The sequence below is a fragment of the Bacillus rossius genome, chromosome 1, assembly GCF_032445375.1.
Source record: "Bacillus rossius redtenbacheri isolate Brsri chromosome 1, Brsri_v3, whole genome shotgun sequence".
NCBI lineage: Eukaryota > Metazoa > Arthropoda > Insecta > Phasmatodea > Bacillidae > Bacillus > Bacillus rossius.
The window spans coordinates 373104009-373122041 of NC_086330.1; the positions used below are offsets into that span (position 1 = coordinate 373104009).

The following is an 18033-nucleotide window of genomic DNA, read 5'->3' on the forward strand; positions in this document are numbered from 1 at the left end:
AAGCTCTAACACCCTCCCGATCTACAACAGGGAGCGATCCCTAACAGTTCTGTATATTTAAAAGCTCTGGAATGTTTTAAAGAGAACTGGAAGATACTCCCACACCACCCTTCAAGGGCTCATATTGGGAGGGGAACGTGAGAACTCCGGCCGCAAGGTCGGAATACATCTGCCGTTAGCATAGCCCTTATGTCATTGTTTCTGCGCTTGGTGTTGCCAAGTGTAAAAAGTATTTTAAACTTAAGGTATTGAATATTGTTTATTTATTTATCAGGTGAACATTACAATCTTCGTGTGAATTCTTACCGGTGAATGTGTGTGAATTGTTTCCTGTTCTAAGCTAAAAAGAGGTGGTTTATTAAAGATTTATAAGAGGGATAGTAGATACAGACCTAAAACATTATAAATTACTCAAATGAACTCTTAAAATACTTCTTGTGCACTCAGAATTCCAAAGGAATGCACCCCACCCTGAACTTCCGTAACGTGTTTGATATCAGGCAACAGCGCACGCTATATGTCGTTTACTGCAATCTCAGCGTGGGACGGGCTATAGAAGTGATAATTTGTCGCGGAAAAAAATATAATACATTATCACACTACATTTAAGGAAATTTAAGACTTACTAGTTTATTTAGGCTACTGGTTTTTCATACGAGATAAACACGAATATGATGAAAATTTCAAAAAATTAAAAACTACAAAAATTAAACTAATTAAATGCTTTTATTAAAGAGCAAATCAATTTTAGGTAAGATGAAGTTTTAGATTAATTCGAACCTAAAAATTAAAAAAAAAAACATTCATAATAGTTTAATTTTTGTATTTTTTTTAAATCTAATATATTATTCATGTATTACTCTTATGGGAAATCAGTAGCATAACAAACTAGTTGTACTCACGCACAAATTGTTTTGTAATTGTTAGGGATCGGAAAAATTCGAGGGTTCAATGACCTGTAGGATGAACTCCATAGTTCTACGTACACTCGGTCAAATGCCACCCACTCATTGGCTGCTGTCTTGTGAGGTGTCCCAACGTAGCAGCCTGTGATTCTTATAAAGCTTTGGTCGGTTGTTTCTCACTGGCCCAGAGTCATCCAGGTGAGTTGTGAGCCAATAGCAGAGGCAGCACTGAGGTATAACTATTTGTATTTTAGCCTGTTGCGAAATTAATTCGCGAATTTTTCCGGTCTCTACGTGTACCGAAAGCTAAGATGTTTACAAAACAAAACAAAAAACAAAAATTGTATTTTCAGATGTTGGTAGCATTATATAGGTACGAAAGATAATTTTCAGATTTAAAGATATTGTATTTTTTTTTTTACTTTCTTATTGGCTTAATTTTTAATATAGTTTACCGTACTGTAAAATTATACTTCTGATAACTTTTGTTTCACCGTTGCGCTGCCTCAGTTTCAGGTGCTGACTGGGGTGCCCCAGCCTAGGGTAATCTATCCCTGCTGCCACGAAGTCCCAGTGTAATGGCGCCTTCTACAGCACCCTCCTCTTGTCCTGTGTTCACACGGCGTGTGTTCATACCTGGCATATCTGCAGCCCGCATTACTGACATATTCACTGTATTTTTTTTAAGTGAAACTTCTTCGCTGAAGGGGGGGGGGGGGGGGGGGGGTTTAGGCGCTACAATTTTGGAGCGTTACGAAATTTCAGATCGCACGAGGGGAATAGTTAGGCACGAGGTGGGGGAAATCGGTAGAGGAGGAGAGTGCGTCAGCGGCGACGCCACTCCAACGCATGCACTAGCGGTCGAATGGGAGTACGGGAAAAAAAGGGGAGGGGGGATAGGTACGTAGCGGAGCATGCTGTATGCTAGTTGTAATTGGTCGGATGGGTAGACGGCAAGGAAGAGGTAGAAATGACGCAGCAGTGACGTTACGGAAATCTCGTAACGCTGCTTGTTTTCGTCTACTCCTCAGTTTTTTTTACGTGACAACGTCTAATAAATCGATGAACGCCGGCTGCACGCACGAAAAAGTGTCTCGTTACGCACATTGTTCCGTTACGCTGTGTCCCGTTACGCTAATAAATTGACTAAAAATTTATGGTGATTCATATGATTGATGATAGATATTTGATTTTGGTTTATTTGTATAAAAACTTGTTCATAATTATATTTAAACTTTATATCTAAACCCCAGTTTTTAAAATTAATTACAAGTCATCTACACGTGAACTGTTTCGTCGAATGTTTATAAAGTGCAGTGAATAGTTAATGTGGTTTTCATTGCTTATTACTAGAGATCTGAAAAATTCGCAGATTCATTTCGTGTTATGCTAAAATTCAAATTATTATACCTTAGTGCTGCTTTTGCCATTGGTTCACTGTTAATCTGGAGGACTGGGGGCTAATTAGAGACCCATGACTCATAGAAGCGTCGAATCACAGGCCACAGAATCGATATGACTCACAAGTCAGCAGCCAATGAACAGTTGGCATTTGCCCGAGTGTGTAGTCGATATTGGAGTCTATCCTGAAGGTCATTGAACCCGCGATTTTTTCCGGTCTCTACTTATTACAACAACAATTTCGGCAATAAAGATTAATTATTCTTGCATTTTAAAAATCTGATTACTAGTATAATTTCAAGTATTTATTCTTTTATTATTAAAATAAAAATTATTCAATTTTATTCATAAAAGTATGCAATCATTTCATCAATGTTTTGTTATGACGTTGTCACGTTAATCTATCGTCCTAAACCGACTTTACAGACAACCAATTTTTTTTAAATTTGAGATCATACCCGCAATTATTATTATTATCATCTCTTGTTCAATAATAATTAATAATAACTGACCTTTTCTATGCCTAATAAGCAAGAAGTTTCACTTCTGTCGCTCGTGGACTCCACGCACATAATTTTATTTTGTAAATGGAACAGAAATATTCATGTAAACTTACAGAAATTTGTACATTTGTACATTTGCATGAAAACAACTGTATCGCTACAAAATAGTGTTCGCAGTAATAATGTGCTCGGCTTAATAACTGGCCATTTATGGCTTGTGTTTGTCCCAGTCCCTCCAATAGTTAAAGTTATTTGTTAACCGTTCGCAGATTATCTTTCTAGTATTAACAGCGCAAACTAATAAGTATAATAAAACAAAATAAAGTCAAATTATTGAAAATTCTATTATTTCTTCCATGTTTTTTTGAAGTTATACTTCTAATGCGACTTCCAACCAGTGGCGGATACAGAAAAATCTCAAGGGGGGGGGGGGGGGCGCAGGTCTACCTCCTCCACACACTCCCTTGTTACGTCACCTTGGTTGCTTGGATGCAGCCAGAGATCTTTTTCCAAGCTCTATCCGTTTCATTTACGTCTCGCCCGAATATTTGCTGTTGTTGGTGCATAATTGTGTGCTATATGTAGTTAAAATGGCCAATTGTGCGGTATACAAATGTCAAAATCACTACAGAAAAACTAAAGATTCTAGTCACATGCAAAGCTTAATAAAACTTATTCAAACTGTTTCCGAGACATGAAGTCGTTAAAGGTAAGTGTATGAATGTGTATTGTATAACATCGGCGGCCGGGTGCACTCCCTTCCCTTGCCAAGAACCATACTTGGTGCTGGGCTGCCCTGGTCAAGGGGGGGGGGGGGGGCGCCCCCTGCGCAACCCTTATGAATCCGCCACTGCTTACAACAAGGTTGCATTAAACGTTTAACGCTCCTGGGGAGGGGGAATAGAAAGAGAGAGAGAGCGAGAGTGAATGCTATTGCAAGGAACTAAGTAGAGAGTATGAAAAAAATAAAGATCCTGACAGTTTGTAGTGTCGCCATATTTGTTTCAATTTTCAATACCCTTTTTGTATATTACAATTTAAATTTTAAATTGCAGAAAAAATCATGTTTCATAGACACATAAATAGTGAGTGTGTGTCATTTCTCTATGTCCACGAGGTCTCGCCGCGTCAATTTTCTCCTTGGGGCGAACCCATCCGCTTAATTAAATAAACAGCTTTTATCGTTAATTATTTCATGATTAATTTTTTTTAGTTTGATTCGTTACAATATGATTTCACTAAAAATCAATTTCTACCCCTTCCTATTTTCATTTCCACATTACGAAGTTTCACTTCTTCCGCACGGAGGGGCTCCACGCACTATTTTTGCATGCAATTAAAAACTATTTTTTAATGATGCCAAAGAAGAATAACTTCTCACGCGCGTATTTAAGTACACGCACCCATTTTTTTTAAATTATGCTTTAACTAAACATACTTTAGAATATAAACTTATGTGCAAATTTTCGTCAGATAAACTCACTACTATCTCGAAAAAAACGTATTTCATACATGCAAAAATAACCATAGCCACGTGTTGTACAAAACGACAATATTTTTCTTGTAGTATCAAAGAATATTTATTGGCAACTGGTTTACAAAGAAATCTTTTGTAACAGTGCAGAATTTTTTTTTCTGTGTTGTGCATTAATATTTTTCTCTCTCGATCTTAAAGACGCACGACCTTCTTCCAGACATTGTTGGCGAAGTATAGCATGACGATGAAGAGTTACTTTCCAAAGATAGTGTTATAAAACCTCATCTCTGGGTCCATCTCTGTTAGCCCCAAATACTAGCGCACTTCTTGGGGAAAGTACCGTACTAGTACCATGTCCAGCGCTCAGATCGCAGCACAGGTACCAGGGCGTCCACTGTTGCCACTGTTGCCAGACGTCTACTGCCTGACTTGTTAATATTACAATTTTATTTTGTATACCGTCACCAATTATAATTTCTTTATTTTACTTTTTATTGATTATTTTTCTAAAACCATAAAATATTGTCTTTTGACATTATTATTATAGTTTCATACCTACATGTCAGAAAAAAATTATAAATTCTACACACGGATTTTTTTTTCACAGAGAAACTAATTTTAGCAGTTAGTCACTATTAATAACAAGGCAGCCCATTAAATGTGTGCTGCGGTCAAACAGAGCCAAAATATTTTAATATTTAATGACATGAAAATATTTTATGACAAATATATTGGTTGAAACAAAGATGGCGTCTTTCAGTTACGTTGGCTTAGAAGTAGCAGTTTTATAAAACTAATATGTAGATCTTGTGAAATACAACAAGAAAATATATTTCCAAAATTTTCATTCCAAATTTTCCTTTACAAAATAATTTATAAGTAGGCCTATATTTAAAAAAATTATCATTACATTATAAATTTGTTATTATATTTGAAAGATTTGTGCAATGGGAGTGCATGACTTGATGTAAGCTTTTGGACATACGCCATTGCTTAGCAATGGCGTATGTCCAAAAGCTTACATCAAGTCATTAAAAAGTTGTGAAGCAATGGCGTATGTCCAAAAGCTTACATCAAGTCATTATAAAGTCGTGTCTAAAAACCTTTTGCGATATTTGGGTACTTATATCTGGCAAAAAAAGCACCCTGAGACAAGGATAGTGATAATAGCGGATATCGTAAGTTGGAGAAAGAGAGAGAGAAAAAATGACCATTAAAATGAACATAGCAAACCAAGGATGGGACACACATTAGCGACATTGTGGAACCGATGTCTGAGGCTCGTGCAAGCTCTCGTGATTGGTCGCCTGTATCGCATCTCTGATTGGCTGGAGCTCGAGGCGAAGGAATCAGTGCGTGTTCTGTAATCAATTACAACCCTAACTCTTGGTACAGGTTTATTTATTGCGTGTGTAGCTAATACAGCGCAAAGGCAGTGAAGACTACAGCTTCCTCTGTTTCAGCTCCTGCGCGTAGAAGTAGCGGTTCAGCCAGTGTTCTATGACAGGGGCGTTCTTCTTGATCCAGCGGATGTTGGAGGCTATCCTGTCCAGGCTGGCCCTCAGCTCCAGCTCCACTGTCCGGCTCTGGTGGCGCCGGTAGAACTGCAACACCTCACATTCCCACGGGAAATACACACCATGTCCAGAAAAAAAATGTCCCAGTTAGGGGTAGCAGGCTGAACAATTCCCAAAAAGCAGAGACCGGAAACATTCGCGTATTCATTTCGCGATAGGCTAAAATACAAATAGCTTTACCTCAGTGCTGCCTCTGCTATTGGCTCACAACTCACCTGGATGACTCTGTGCCAGTGAGAAACACCCGACCAAAACTTTATCAAATCACAGGCTGCTATGTTGGGACGTCTCACAAGACAGCAGCATTTGACCGAGTGTACGTAGAACTATGGAACTCATCCTGGAGGTCATTGAACCCGCGAATTTTTCCGGTCCCTACGTAAAACTAAAGGTGCACTCATTGAACAAATGTAAGAAGAAACTAGGTTAGTTTACCTTCAAATTGATGTAGGATTTGTTGTAAATAGTCTGAATTATACTGTTATAATACACCATTTAAACCCGGACATTCTTTTATGGACTTCAGTTACGTTAATTGGTACAGTCATGCACAAAACAAGTGTCACGCAGAGAAAAACAAGGATAGGAATTAATGTTTCATGTGACAGCGGGAATTTTGGAAACCTACCCTACCACACAAAAAAAATTAAAACAGGCGTAAGCTAAATAACTAGCATCAATTTAACTTGAAGGAAAAACTTTGTGATGGCTACTACCAAAAACATATCCGCGCCAATATTTTTACTTCGACTCAGCTCATATTAAACATAAACACTTCAAACAATATTTGACTGACAATTTTTTTTATCATAGTTCCCACCTTGAGTTTAATGTTGAAATGAATATATTATTTATCAGTATTGTGCAAATGATTTTTACTTCTAGACTTCACGCAAACATATGAAGGCACAATTGAAAACAAAATTGTTTTGTTGTATTAGTCTAAAATGGTAGATAAATGGCTATGTTTTCTGTAGAAATGTATCAATGATTTCAACTTATTATAAGCCCACACCAATTCAAATCAAGCTGTTTGGGTAGAAACTGAGGGGAAAGAAATATTTATTATGGGACGTGACACGTATTGTTTCGAACAGTTAATTATGTAATCAGACATTCTCTCCGCAAGAATTTAGTGAAACTACATAAAATGGAATCGAAATAATGAAATAAAACAATTTGAATTGAAACGAATTAAATGAGTCGGTCGTTAGAATTGTAACGAAATAAATCGTAAGAAAAGATTTAAATATATTCAAATGATACATTTCTCAACATTTCAAAGTGAAACAAACCTAATAATCTGAAAACGAAACAAATGGAAACGAAATACAACCAAATGTAACGAAATGAATTGAAAACTAATGTATCAAAATAAATGATTGTTAATAGCTTATAGCTGTGCGGTACTCAGCAAAACTTGTTAAACTTCCTCCGAGCATGTAACACCGATGGCCGCAAAGCAACAGACCTAACGTAAACAAATCCATCACTGACAGGAATCACTAACTCAGAGAGCGAGTAGTCCCTGAAACTAATCACAGCCAAGCGCGCAGTGACGACCGACCAAGGGGTCGGAGGTCATGGGTTTGAGTCCCTCTTTGGGCTTGACTGGTTTAGGATCGTTTCATTCAAAAACCCCCAAGACACTTTAGCCTGTTTGCATAAGGTTAGTTCGTTATTGATTTCGAAATAAAAAAAATGGGATGTGACTGTGTCATGGACACGGCCGTGTGTTGCACGTGAATGCGTGTACGTAACAGGTAATATTTGGTATGCAAAAAATAAAATACGCTATTTCATGTATGTTATAATCATGTTTGAATCCTAAGAAGCCATCATCCACTTGCATAATTTCAACCGCCCCAGCTGCAGATGTACTGGCACCGTCGTTGATCCGCTAGGACGCATTCATTCTTTTACGTTCCCCGTACTGCTTCACTCGATAATATGGTTTTTGGGGAGCCCTTTCCAACCGTATATGATCTCTGTATTTGGATTTGGTTTTTTGATTATTATATATTTTTATTTATTTTAACACCATGCATATACACTGTAACTATTTTACACTAATGTTTTATATGTGCAATCGATATATTTTGACGAGAGCTGAAGATTCAATCTTAAATGAACGTCGTAGCTTCTCCGAGTCAAAAGTTATACTAAATGGAAATCTTGAAACGCAGCAAAATGTCCTCAAGATGGCGGTGCTTCCCCCTCCACCGCGCGCGATGCGTCACAGTCCTCACATAGCGTAACGAATTATTTGATCCTTTAGTTATCCAGTGATGTAATTAAATTTTGGATGGAGATGATAGATATGTAGCTGCAACACCAAACTGTATCCCCCGATTTTTTTATAATTCGTTTATTGAATTGCCTCCCACTATGGAAGCAATTTTAAAGACGTATTCACGTCAAAAATAAAATAAGCATTGATCACGAAAGCTACGTCATCAATTAATTGGTTTCACATTTTCAAATTATTGGATTGAGCCACAATTTAATTTTATGTATACAATTACTGTGGTGACAGTAAAATCAATAATGGCAGCAGACCTATTTGCCTTTTTCCCCCCTTAAGATCATTTCTTCAAGTTGTAAATCTTAGTTACGGAAAGAAAGTATAAAACAGTTATTCCTGAAATATGGCCCACTTGTTGCGTATAAAGCAGGTTATTCTTAATATGTAAAGATGCAGATTGGTATACAAATAAAACTACGTAAAAACTCAATTTTTAGATAACATGGTCGCCCTTTTTTGTACTTTGGTATTAACATTCAATAGCACATAAATCTGAACTCGTTTACGTTACCATTTCCAGTCCTTCTTCAGAAGTGAAAGATGACGTCACTGATCGCACAATGTCCCGCCACAGGTCTGGTTTCCCTTCATAACTGAAAATATTAAAAACTTGGTTATACATTGTAAGTATTGGTATAGAGTTACCTGATGCCTCTGCATTGTTTACAGGTAAATGTATACTTAATCTATGAGCTCATAACATTTATCCTAAAAATCTATTTCATTATACAATGTGTGTTACTCATGCATGTATTAACTATTTTTTATATACAATGATTGCATAAGAGAAATTAAAACATTAGTAAATAAGGTAACCAATGTGTATTTCAAATAATACTGAACAATCACAACTTAAAAATATGTATTCTAACCGCTACAAAACTACTCATTTCTTGTCGACTTATTAGCCAAAAGCTTGTCGAGACTATTCTGAATCGAGAATACACGAGTCTCAGACACTCAAATAGTAGCATGTTGTGTGTTTCAGTTGCCTTGTTAGTTTATCTACGATGATTTTATCTATTTATATAATTTTACTGTCTTGTACCTCGCTCCATTCACGACTATACAAGTTTATACTGAATATACTATACAAACTGGAGACTGTAAAAAATAGTATTAGATACAGATTTAAAAACACAAAATATTCAATAATTCACTTGAACGATAAAACTTTACAATAAAAATTACAATAACATACTAACTACAATCATGCAGAGGCTATATCCACCCCCACCCAAGAAATCGTAAGAAATCCTAAAAAAAATATATATTATTGCCAGTAACAAAGGGAAGGAATTTAAGAATTTGAAAGTAAAAAAGCGGGCAAAGAAAGAGGTTATATCACCTCAACACCCCCCCCCCCCCCCGCCTACAACCATCACCCGCGACCCAACTAAATGAATTCTGCATAATATGTTCCTGCCATCATGTCGTCTTCAGCACAACGGAAGTTGCAGCGCTGTAGCGTCAATTCTCCAACGCTTTCCTGAGAGTGAGGGAATGGGGCGCTCAGTATAAATCCTCCCTCTCCACAATCGAGCGCCCCACTACTGATCTCTGCACTTTTGACGTGACAACGTCTAATAAATCGATGAACGCCGGCTGCACGCACGAAAAAGTGTCCCGTTACGCACATTGTTCCGTTACGCTGTGTCCCGTTACGCTCATTGTACGCTTGCGCCGCATCTATCTCTCTTCCACTCGACTGTTTATAAAGTGAAGTGAAAAGTTAATGTGGTTTTCATTGCTTATTACAACAACAATTTCGGCAATAAAGGTTAATTATTCTTGCATTTTAAAAATCTGATTACTAGTATAATTTCAAGTATTTATTCTTTTATTATTAAAATAACAAGTATTCAATTTTATTCATAAAGTATGCAATCATTTCATCAATGTTTTGTTATGACTTTGTCACGTTAAACTATCGTCCGTAAACCGACTTTACAGACAACAAATTTATTTTTGTTACGGTCTGATGGATCATCGCCTTGATTAACCTTACCACACAAGGCTCTAAAGAAGTTTCACTCTCGAACCACATATTTTCTGCCAGTGCGGAATCAGACCGCAGACCGACGCAATCTCCAAACAAAGTAAAGTTCAGCATTCCTCTGCGGCACTGTCTCAGTAAGTGTATGGAAATACTAACGAATTGGTAGAGACCTGAAAAAATCGCGGGTTCAATGACCTCCAGGATAGACTCCAATATCCACTACACACTCGCGCAAATGCCAACTGTTCATTGGCTGCTGACTTGTGAGTCATCTCGATTGTGTGGCCTGTGATTCGACGCTTCTATGAGTGATGGGTCTCTAATTGGCCCTCAGTCCTCCAGATTAACAGTGAACCAATGGCAGAAGCAGCACTAAGGTATAATTATTTGTATTTTAGCATAACATGAAATGAATCCGCGAATTTTTCAGGTCTCTACATATTGGTCCGCGGACCTTCGAGGAATGTTCTGGAGCAGGGATATCCAACAAACAGCATGCAAGGCAGTCCGTGAAAAAAATTTTGAACAAAATAAAAATGTTAAAATTGTAAGAAATGTTACCCGTTTAAAAAAATATATATTTCAATTCGATATTACATTCAGTTTGTCTTTAGTTTAATTTTTTTTTGTCGTTTGGTAATCATTAATTATAAAACTGACAATGTTGAGTGGTTCTCTTCAAAATTTCGATTGTTCTGTTTATTATGACGTTTGTAAACCTTTTGTTTCATTCTAAAATAAAAAATCACGCAATTAAAATTATAAAACCTTTGTTTTATTTGCAGGATATACGTAGAATAGTCTGGTTAAAAGAGGCACTAAAATGGTGATCAAATAACAAAAATCAGACAGAGCTGAATTTTGGTAGAGATCTTGGGTACATCAGTAGAAATAAAGTGCGAAAAATCCCCATAGATCCCATGTGTGCTTAAAATTTGTTTTGATAAAAATTACAGTTTTTTGAGAGAAAAAAAAAACAGAAAAATTTGACCTTTGGCCATGAATAACTTTTTTTAGCACACATGGGATCTATGGGGACTTTTTGGAACTTTATTTCTACTGGTGTACCCAAGGTCTCTACCAAAATTCAGCTATGTCGGGAATTTTTGTTATTTGAAATGTCTATTTTGACTGGACAAGATGTTGGCCTGTTACTTAGGTGAGGCCCACGATCGCACGCAAGATTTCCAACGCGGGCCTGCAGCCCTGGCGTGTTGGACGGGAAGCCTTCTTTTCACAGACGAGACAGCCGAAACCCGAAGTTCCCCGAAGTTCATGCTTTTTTTCCGTATCTTTTATGTAGCTATCCTAACCAAATCGACCGTTCACAATGCTTTAAAGTATTTATAATGTAGCTAACCTAACCAAATTAATGGAGACCGGAATAAATTCGCAAATTCATTTCGTGATAGGCTAAAATACAAATAGTTATACCTCAGTGCTGCCTCTGCTATTGGCTCACAACTCACCTGGATGACTCTGGGCCAATGAGAAACGCCCAACCAAAGCTTTATCGAATCACAGGCTGCTACGTTGGGACGTCTCGCAAGACAGCAGCCAATGAGTGGGTGACATTTGACCGAGTTTACGTAGAACTATGGAGTTCATCCTACAGGTCATTGAACCCGCGAATTTTTCCGGTCCCTACTAATTGACCATTAGTATCCTTTTATCAACACCGCCATATTTATTTACAATGAACAAAAAAAACCGAAGATGCACGATCGGACGTTTGGCTCTCTCGTCTGTGAAAAGAAGGATTCCCGTGTTGCACACCCCTGGTCCTGGAGCGAGGAGGGCTCACAGGCGAGACAGCCGCTCCAGGAACAGCAGCGCCGTCTGGCGGCCGACGCGGCGGCGGGAGACTCCAGCCAGCAGCCGGATGACGTCATCGTCTGTCAACACGGGGTCGTCTCGCAGCAGCGCCGCCTCCAGCAACCTGCGGTAGACGGTCCAAAGCGCCGTAAGTAGTGTACTACAGTAGATTCTGGCACAGGCTTCGGGCTGTGGGTGGAGATTGCGGATTGTGACAACACGGCGGCCATCTTGGTGTCAAATTTCCTCGAAAATTCCTCAAAAATGACCAAAATTCCTAAAAACAAAAAAAATCCCTAATTTGTGGGGAAAAATTCCCTTTTTGGAAGAAATTTTCCCGTTTTTACTCTTGAAAAAATTTAAAAAAAAATCGAAGTGTTCGTTTTGTTAGTCCATTATTCTTTGTTTTTCTTTGTTTGTTGACCTTATTCCTGTTGTGGAGTATCGTGTGGCGTTAAATCCTGACAACAGCAATTTTATGCTTAATTTGTGTTTTTTGTCATTTGTGTTTTTTTGTAGTTTACTTCTACAGACATACATGTGCTAAGCAATGGAGTATGTCCAAAAGCTTACCTCAAGCCATAATCCTTAGCTGTGCTTATTTTTAGTGAAGCGTAAATGTAGAAATATATCATTTCCAATATTGGAAAATTAATTTTTGAATAACAAATAAACAACAGTTTCACCTGAGTTAATTGTATAATGTCAACATATGCTGCCTTTTAATATATTTAACTATTTTAATATATTCTTTAAATAAAAAAAAATTATATTATATTCGTAGTTTTTGTACTATACCAACAAAGTAGGTATAACATCGCATATTTGTCAAATATTTGAAGTTACAACTGTATATCTTAAAAACCCACTTGCCTGGTAATTTTTTCTTTGTCGTTAATACAACCGGAAAACAGCTTACAACACTTTCATGGAATTTCGATCCAGAACTCCTCAGTTGCATAAATATCTTCATGAGGGCTCTTTGGAATTCTGCCAAGTCTGATGTAATTAAGATGTTGCACATTGTATCACTGTAACAGAAAAATTCTCGCTATTTACATAAACTCCAAGTTTCATTAAAACAAGATACGTGATGTATTCATCAAAATAACTTTTCATATTTTCAATCTCTTGGTATAGTTTGATTCATTATTAATAGAGACCGGAAAAATTCGAGAATTCATTTCGCGATAGCTAAAATACAAATAGTTATACCTCAGTGCTGCCTCTGCTATTGGCTCACAGCTCACATGGATGACTCTGGGCCAATGATAAACACCCGAAAATAGCTTTATCGAATCACAGGCTGCTACGTTGGGACGTCTCACAAGACAGCAGCCAATGAGTGGGTGACATTTCACCGAGTGTACGTAGAACTATGGAGTTCATCCTATAGGCCATTGAACTCTCGAATTTTTCCGGTCCCTAATTATTAATAATTACTTTTCACGTTTTTAACCACAAAAGCAAAACTAATCAAGGAACATAGAATGAACAGGTTTAAAGCTACCATTTAATGACTGTTATACATGGATAGTTCTCGATTTAATACGATTTCTCGGACATACGCCATTGCAGTATTGTTAGAGACCGGAAAAATTCGGGGGTTCAAGACCTCCAGGATAGACTCCAAATTCCTCTACACATTCGGGCAAATGCCAACTGTTCATTGGCTGCTGACTTGTGAGTCTTCTCGACTGGGTGGCCTGTGATTCGACACTTCTATGAGTGAGTAGAGTAAGATGGGGCAAAGCTCCGCACTTAAGGTTTAAATTGATATTCTGACTGTCCAAATAGCAGGAGGATGTTTTTCTCTTCATTTCCGGAATACACACACATTAATGTTATTCAGTTATATTCACAACTGTAGGAAAACAAGTGCATTATTTCATAAGTTACAAGTATCGATAGATGTGCAAATCCGGATCTTTGCCCCACTAGTGGGGCAAAGATCCGAATTGAGTGGGGCAAATACCCGCACATTTCAACATATAAACCCACAGCGATCAACACTTATTATCTACAGGAAAACATTAGATTTATTATAATATGCTTATTGTAAAATATCACCACATTGGTAGTTGTAAACAGGAAATTACAAAATCACACAAAGAGTCCAAAAATCTAAATAGACAAAATAATTCATAAATTTGAAAATATTGCTTAAATATATATAAACCAATGTCAAATTTAAAAATAAAATTCTAACTTTCTTAAAATATATATTTAAATAGAAAATTAAAAATATTCTAGCTCTACAAATTTGAAATTAAATAAACCAATGAAAAGTTAAAGAAACCCAATGGCAATAGACTAACGATAGTAGACATAGTAGAAATTAGATAACTTAAACTTACACAATGTATGCAAAATATCATTTTTTCCCATTTATGTCTTGGCATAAAATAAAATAAAAAATTGAACAGATGCAGTTACAGCATTGGCATAGTGAAGGGACACATACAACATTTATCTAGTAGTTTACAGACAGATTCAATTCTGGAGCTTCATTGACACAAATCACACACCAAGTTTAGTGTGTCCTCATATGCACTACAGTTTTCGTGCCACCATGCCTCACATGAAGTACACTGGATCCAGTCCTCGTTAGGTGGGTGCCTCACAGCCTGGGCACTGTATTTTGTCTGACTGAATGGCTGATTTTACTTGTTTAACACCTCCTTTCTTCACTCCAAAACGTTTTTTTTCCTTCGCTCGTCTTTATCAGCCATTTTTTTCTCATTTTCTTTCAGATGTTCAAGCAATTTATTCTTGTATGGTGAACTGGATATTATTTCAGAATGTTTGCTTCTTTTATTCCGTTTTGTTTGCTCAGACCTCTTTAGCATTGGAAGGATTTCTTTTGGTGAAACTGAGTTCTAGCTTTAGCGCCTGAGCAACCTGGCTTGTTTATGTCTAAGACTATTGATGGTTCACACGTGTAGGGAGGAGTCACAGGATTAGGATCGTCCACATTAGGAACTGACCTACGAATATCTTGAGTTTGACACGTTGACTGTTCTGAGTCAACTTCTTTGTCCACTTGAGAAGATTCTGCTCTGTTATCTCCACGTTCTTCACTACAACGTTCACTATTTTGTGCGAAATCAGTTACACTAGAAGGAAGAAAGTCTTTGTCCGTGAATACATCAGAATTGATAGGCCAGATCCCACATGCTCTAAAAGCATTTCCTGCTTTCTCTAATGTTGCACACATTTCATAAGCTTTACCGAACAATTCACATAACTGGTAGGGAGTTATGTTTCTTCCAGGATGTGTCACTAACCATTTGTTGCATTCATCAGCATAGAAAGCTTTCAGTGGTCCGAAAAAGCTTCTGTAAATTGGTTGAATTTTTTGGCTACTGTGGGTTGGAAGTGTCAGCAAATGTATGCTATGGTCACGGCAGAAGTTAATTTCTTCTAGCGACGTCACGAATGATTATCCAGCAGAAGCAATACAGAATGATCAATGTCAGATCGCACCTTTTCCTGAAAGTGACGAAGCCATTGCATAAAAAGGCTACAATTTACATAACCCGAGTCAGAACGCATTGCAATAGTTAGTAAAGTTAAATATGTGGATATTTCAATGAAAAAGAAAGGAATGCAATGACCATTTACATTGCCAAAACATTTTCTTCCAAGAGCCTAAACCCACAGCAAAATATTGAGCATTAGAGAGGCTGAGACTTCAAATTAAAACATTATTTTAAACAATTTAATTTATGTAGGCCTATGTTAAGCATACACGGGCGAGGGGCAAAGATCCGCATGAAACATGTGCGGATCTTTACCCCGTCATTAGTTGCGGATGCTTGCCCCAGAGCGCAGTCTGGCCTGTGCGCGACTCCTGCTGCTACCTGTGTTGGACAATCTCTACTAATGCCAATGCACAGTAACCACAAAGAAGCACACTTTCTTACTGTGGTTTCATAAATCCTTCCCGATCGTTGTTCCCGGCGACATACATTGTTTTGTATTGCTGCAAAATTACATCAGATTATAGTAAATTAGTTCTTACCTCATTATGTTCGCTAGGTGTTATACACTGGCACGACACACATGGCAATAAACGACCACAATGGCGACACTTTTCTTGACTGTGTCAATGTTGCCAACAGTTTTCATTTATACGAAATATTCCAAGATAGGACCTTTGCCCCACGCGGATTTTTGCCCCATCTTACTCTATCTCTAATTGGCCCTCATTCCTCCAGATTAACAGTGAACCAATGACAGAAGCAGCACTAAAGTATAATTATTTGAATTTTAGCATAACACGAAATGAACCCGCGAATTTTTGAGGTCTCTAAGTATTGTACTGTTTGTCATGGAAAAAAAATTCAAGAACGGAAATCAAGAAATGAAATGAAAACAAGCTTGCGTTCTTAGATTTTTCTTTCCGTGACAAATGGTACAAAACTGCAATGTCATACGTACAAGAAATAATATTTGAATCAAAATTCCCAATTGCATGAATCATTTAAAGAACATATGGGTAGACACCGGAAAAATTCGCGGGTTCAATGATCTCTAGGATGAACTCCATAGTTATACGTACACTCGGTCAAATGTCACCCACTCATTGGCTGCTGTCTTGTGAGACGTCCCAGCGTAGCAGCCTGAGATTCGATAAAGCTTTGGTCGGGTGTTTCTCATCGGCCCAGAGTCATCCAGGTGAGTTGTGAGCCGATAGCAGAGGCAGCACTGAGGTATAACTATTTTTATTTTAGCCTATCGCGAAATGAATTCGCGAATTTTTCCGGTCTCTACGTATGGATAGTTCTCGCTGTATGCTGTACAGATCTACTCACGCTTGAAGCCCAGATGGCACCTTCCCTCTTCTGGCCCAGTCATCTGGTTGTGTTTCCTCGGGACCGCCATGCCCCATGCAGTTCAGAAGGCCAGACCGTGTACCAGGCCTGGCCGCCAGACCTGACACGTACCACTGTGAACCAAAGAACATCACTGCACACCTCTTGGTTCTTCTGCTGGTGAGTTACCTACTCAAATAACATGGTCATTTGGTGTGACAGTGACATACAACGTTGCTATGAATTACCATCATCTAATCTGACTTGATGTAAGCTTTTGGACATAGGCCTAATCCATTGCTAAGCACATGTATGTCTGTAGAAGAAAACCACAAAAAAACAAAAGACAAAGACACAAATTAAGCAAAAATTGCTGTTGTCAACAGGATGTATACACCACATAATATTCCATAACAAAGAAAAACAAAGAAAAATGGACTAAGAGAACGAAAAAAACAAACCAAAAATGATGAATTGAACCCCAAAAAAATTAAGCACAACAGTTGAAACGAGACAAAAACACAACAAAACGAAAAGACGAAACAAACACAATAGTTTTCCAAAACTGAATCAAGCCATTACAACAGTTGAAACGAGACAAAACAACAACAACAAAACGAAAAGACGAAACAAACACAATAGTTTTCCAAAACAGAAACAGCGACATACATGTGCTTAGCAATGGCGTATGTCCAAAAGCTTACATCAAGTCATGCACTCCCATTGCACAAATGTTTCAAAGATAATATCATCTAATCTCTTCATCATTTATGTTATACATCATTTATGAGTATTATCTTTACAGATAGTTATTTCACAACGTTAAATGAATCGACCTTTAAGGGTCTAGTAAAACATTTTTTAATTGGTGGCTGACTTCAATATCCAAACAAAATTTACAATACATATTATGAGCTTAACTACGGAAAATTTTACATATTTTTTCTTTACTTTCCATTGCGCAACAAACAATAAACACTAAAATTTGTTTGCGAAATTTTATGTCTCCATTGTCATAAAAAAAAAAAATCCATAGAATAAACTAAACCTTCAGTCATGCAAAGAATTTTAAATAATTTACTGGTACAACCATAATCATTCAGTTATATGATAGCTTTTAACATCTTTGGGAGTAGTTCACTCATCGGAAAGACAAGCTTCTGCTTCAAAACATCTGATCTTTACATTAGTTTATTAATTGAATAAGATCCGTAAAAGACTTCATATTTGCGGA

The 18033-nt window shown here is 37.4% G+C and overlaps 1 protein-coding gene across 1 annotated transcript in view; it reads right to left on the bottom strand.

Annotated features, from left to right (window-relative positions):
- Nucleotides 1-5682: 5682 nt before the first annotated feature.
- LOC134530691 (thyrotropin-releasing hormone-degrading ectoenzyme-like) overlaps nucleotides 5683-18033 on the bottom strand; it is a 36954-nt gene continuing 24603 nt past the window's right edge. The window contains exons 13-16 of the mRNA XM_063365769.1: nucleotides 16800-16933; nucleotides 12856-13013; nucleotides 8680-8761; nucleotides 5683-5899 (exon numbers count right to left, since the gene is read on the bottom strand). Of these exons, the coding sequence (XP_063221839.1) occupies nucleotides 8715-8761; nucleotides 12856-13013; nucleotides 16800-16933 (339 nt within the window). The 3' untranslated portion in view covers nucleotides 5683-5899; nucleotides 8680-8714. The remainder of the gene's footprint in view (nucleotides 5900-8679; nucleotides 8762-12855; nucleotides 13014-16799; nucleotides 16934-18033) is intronic.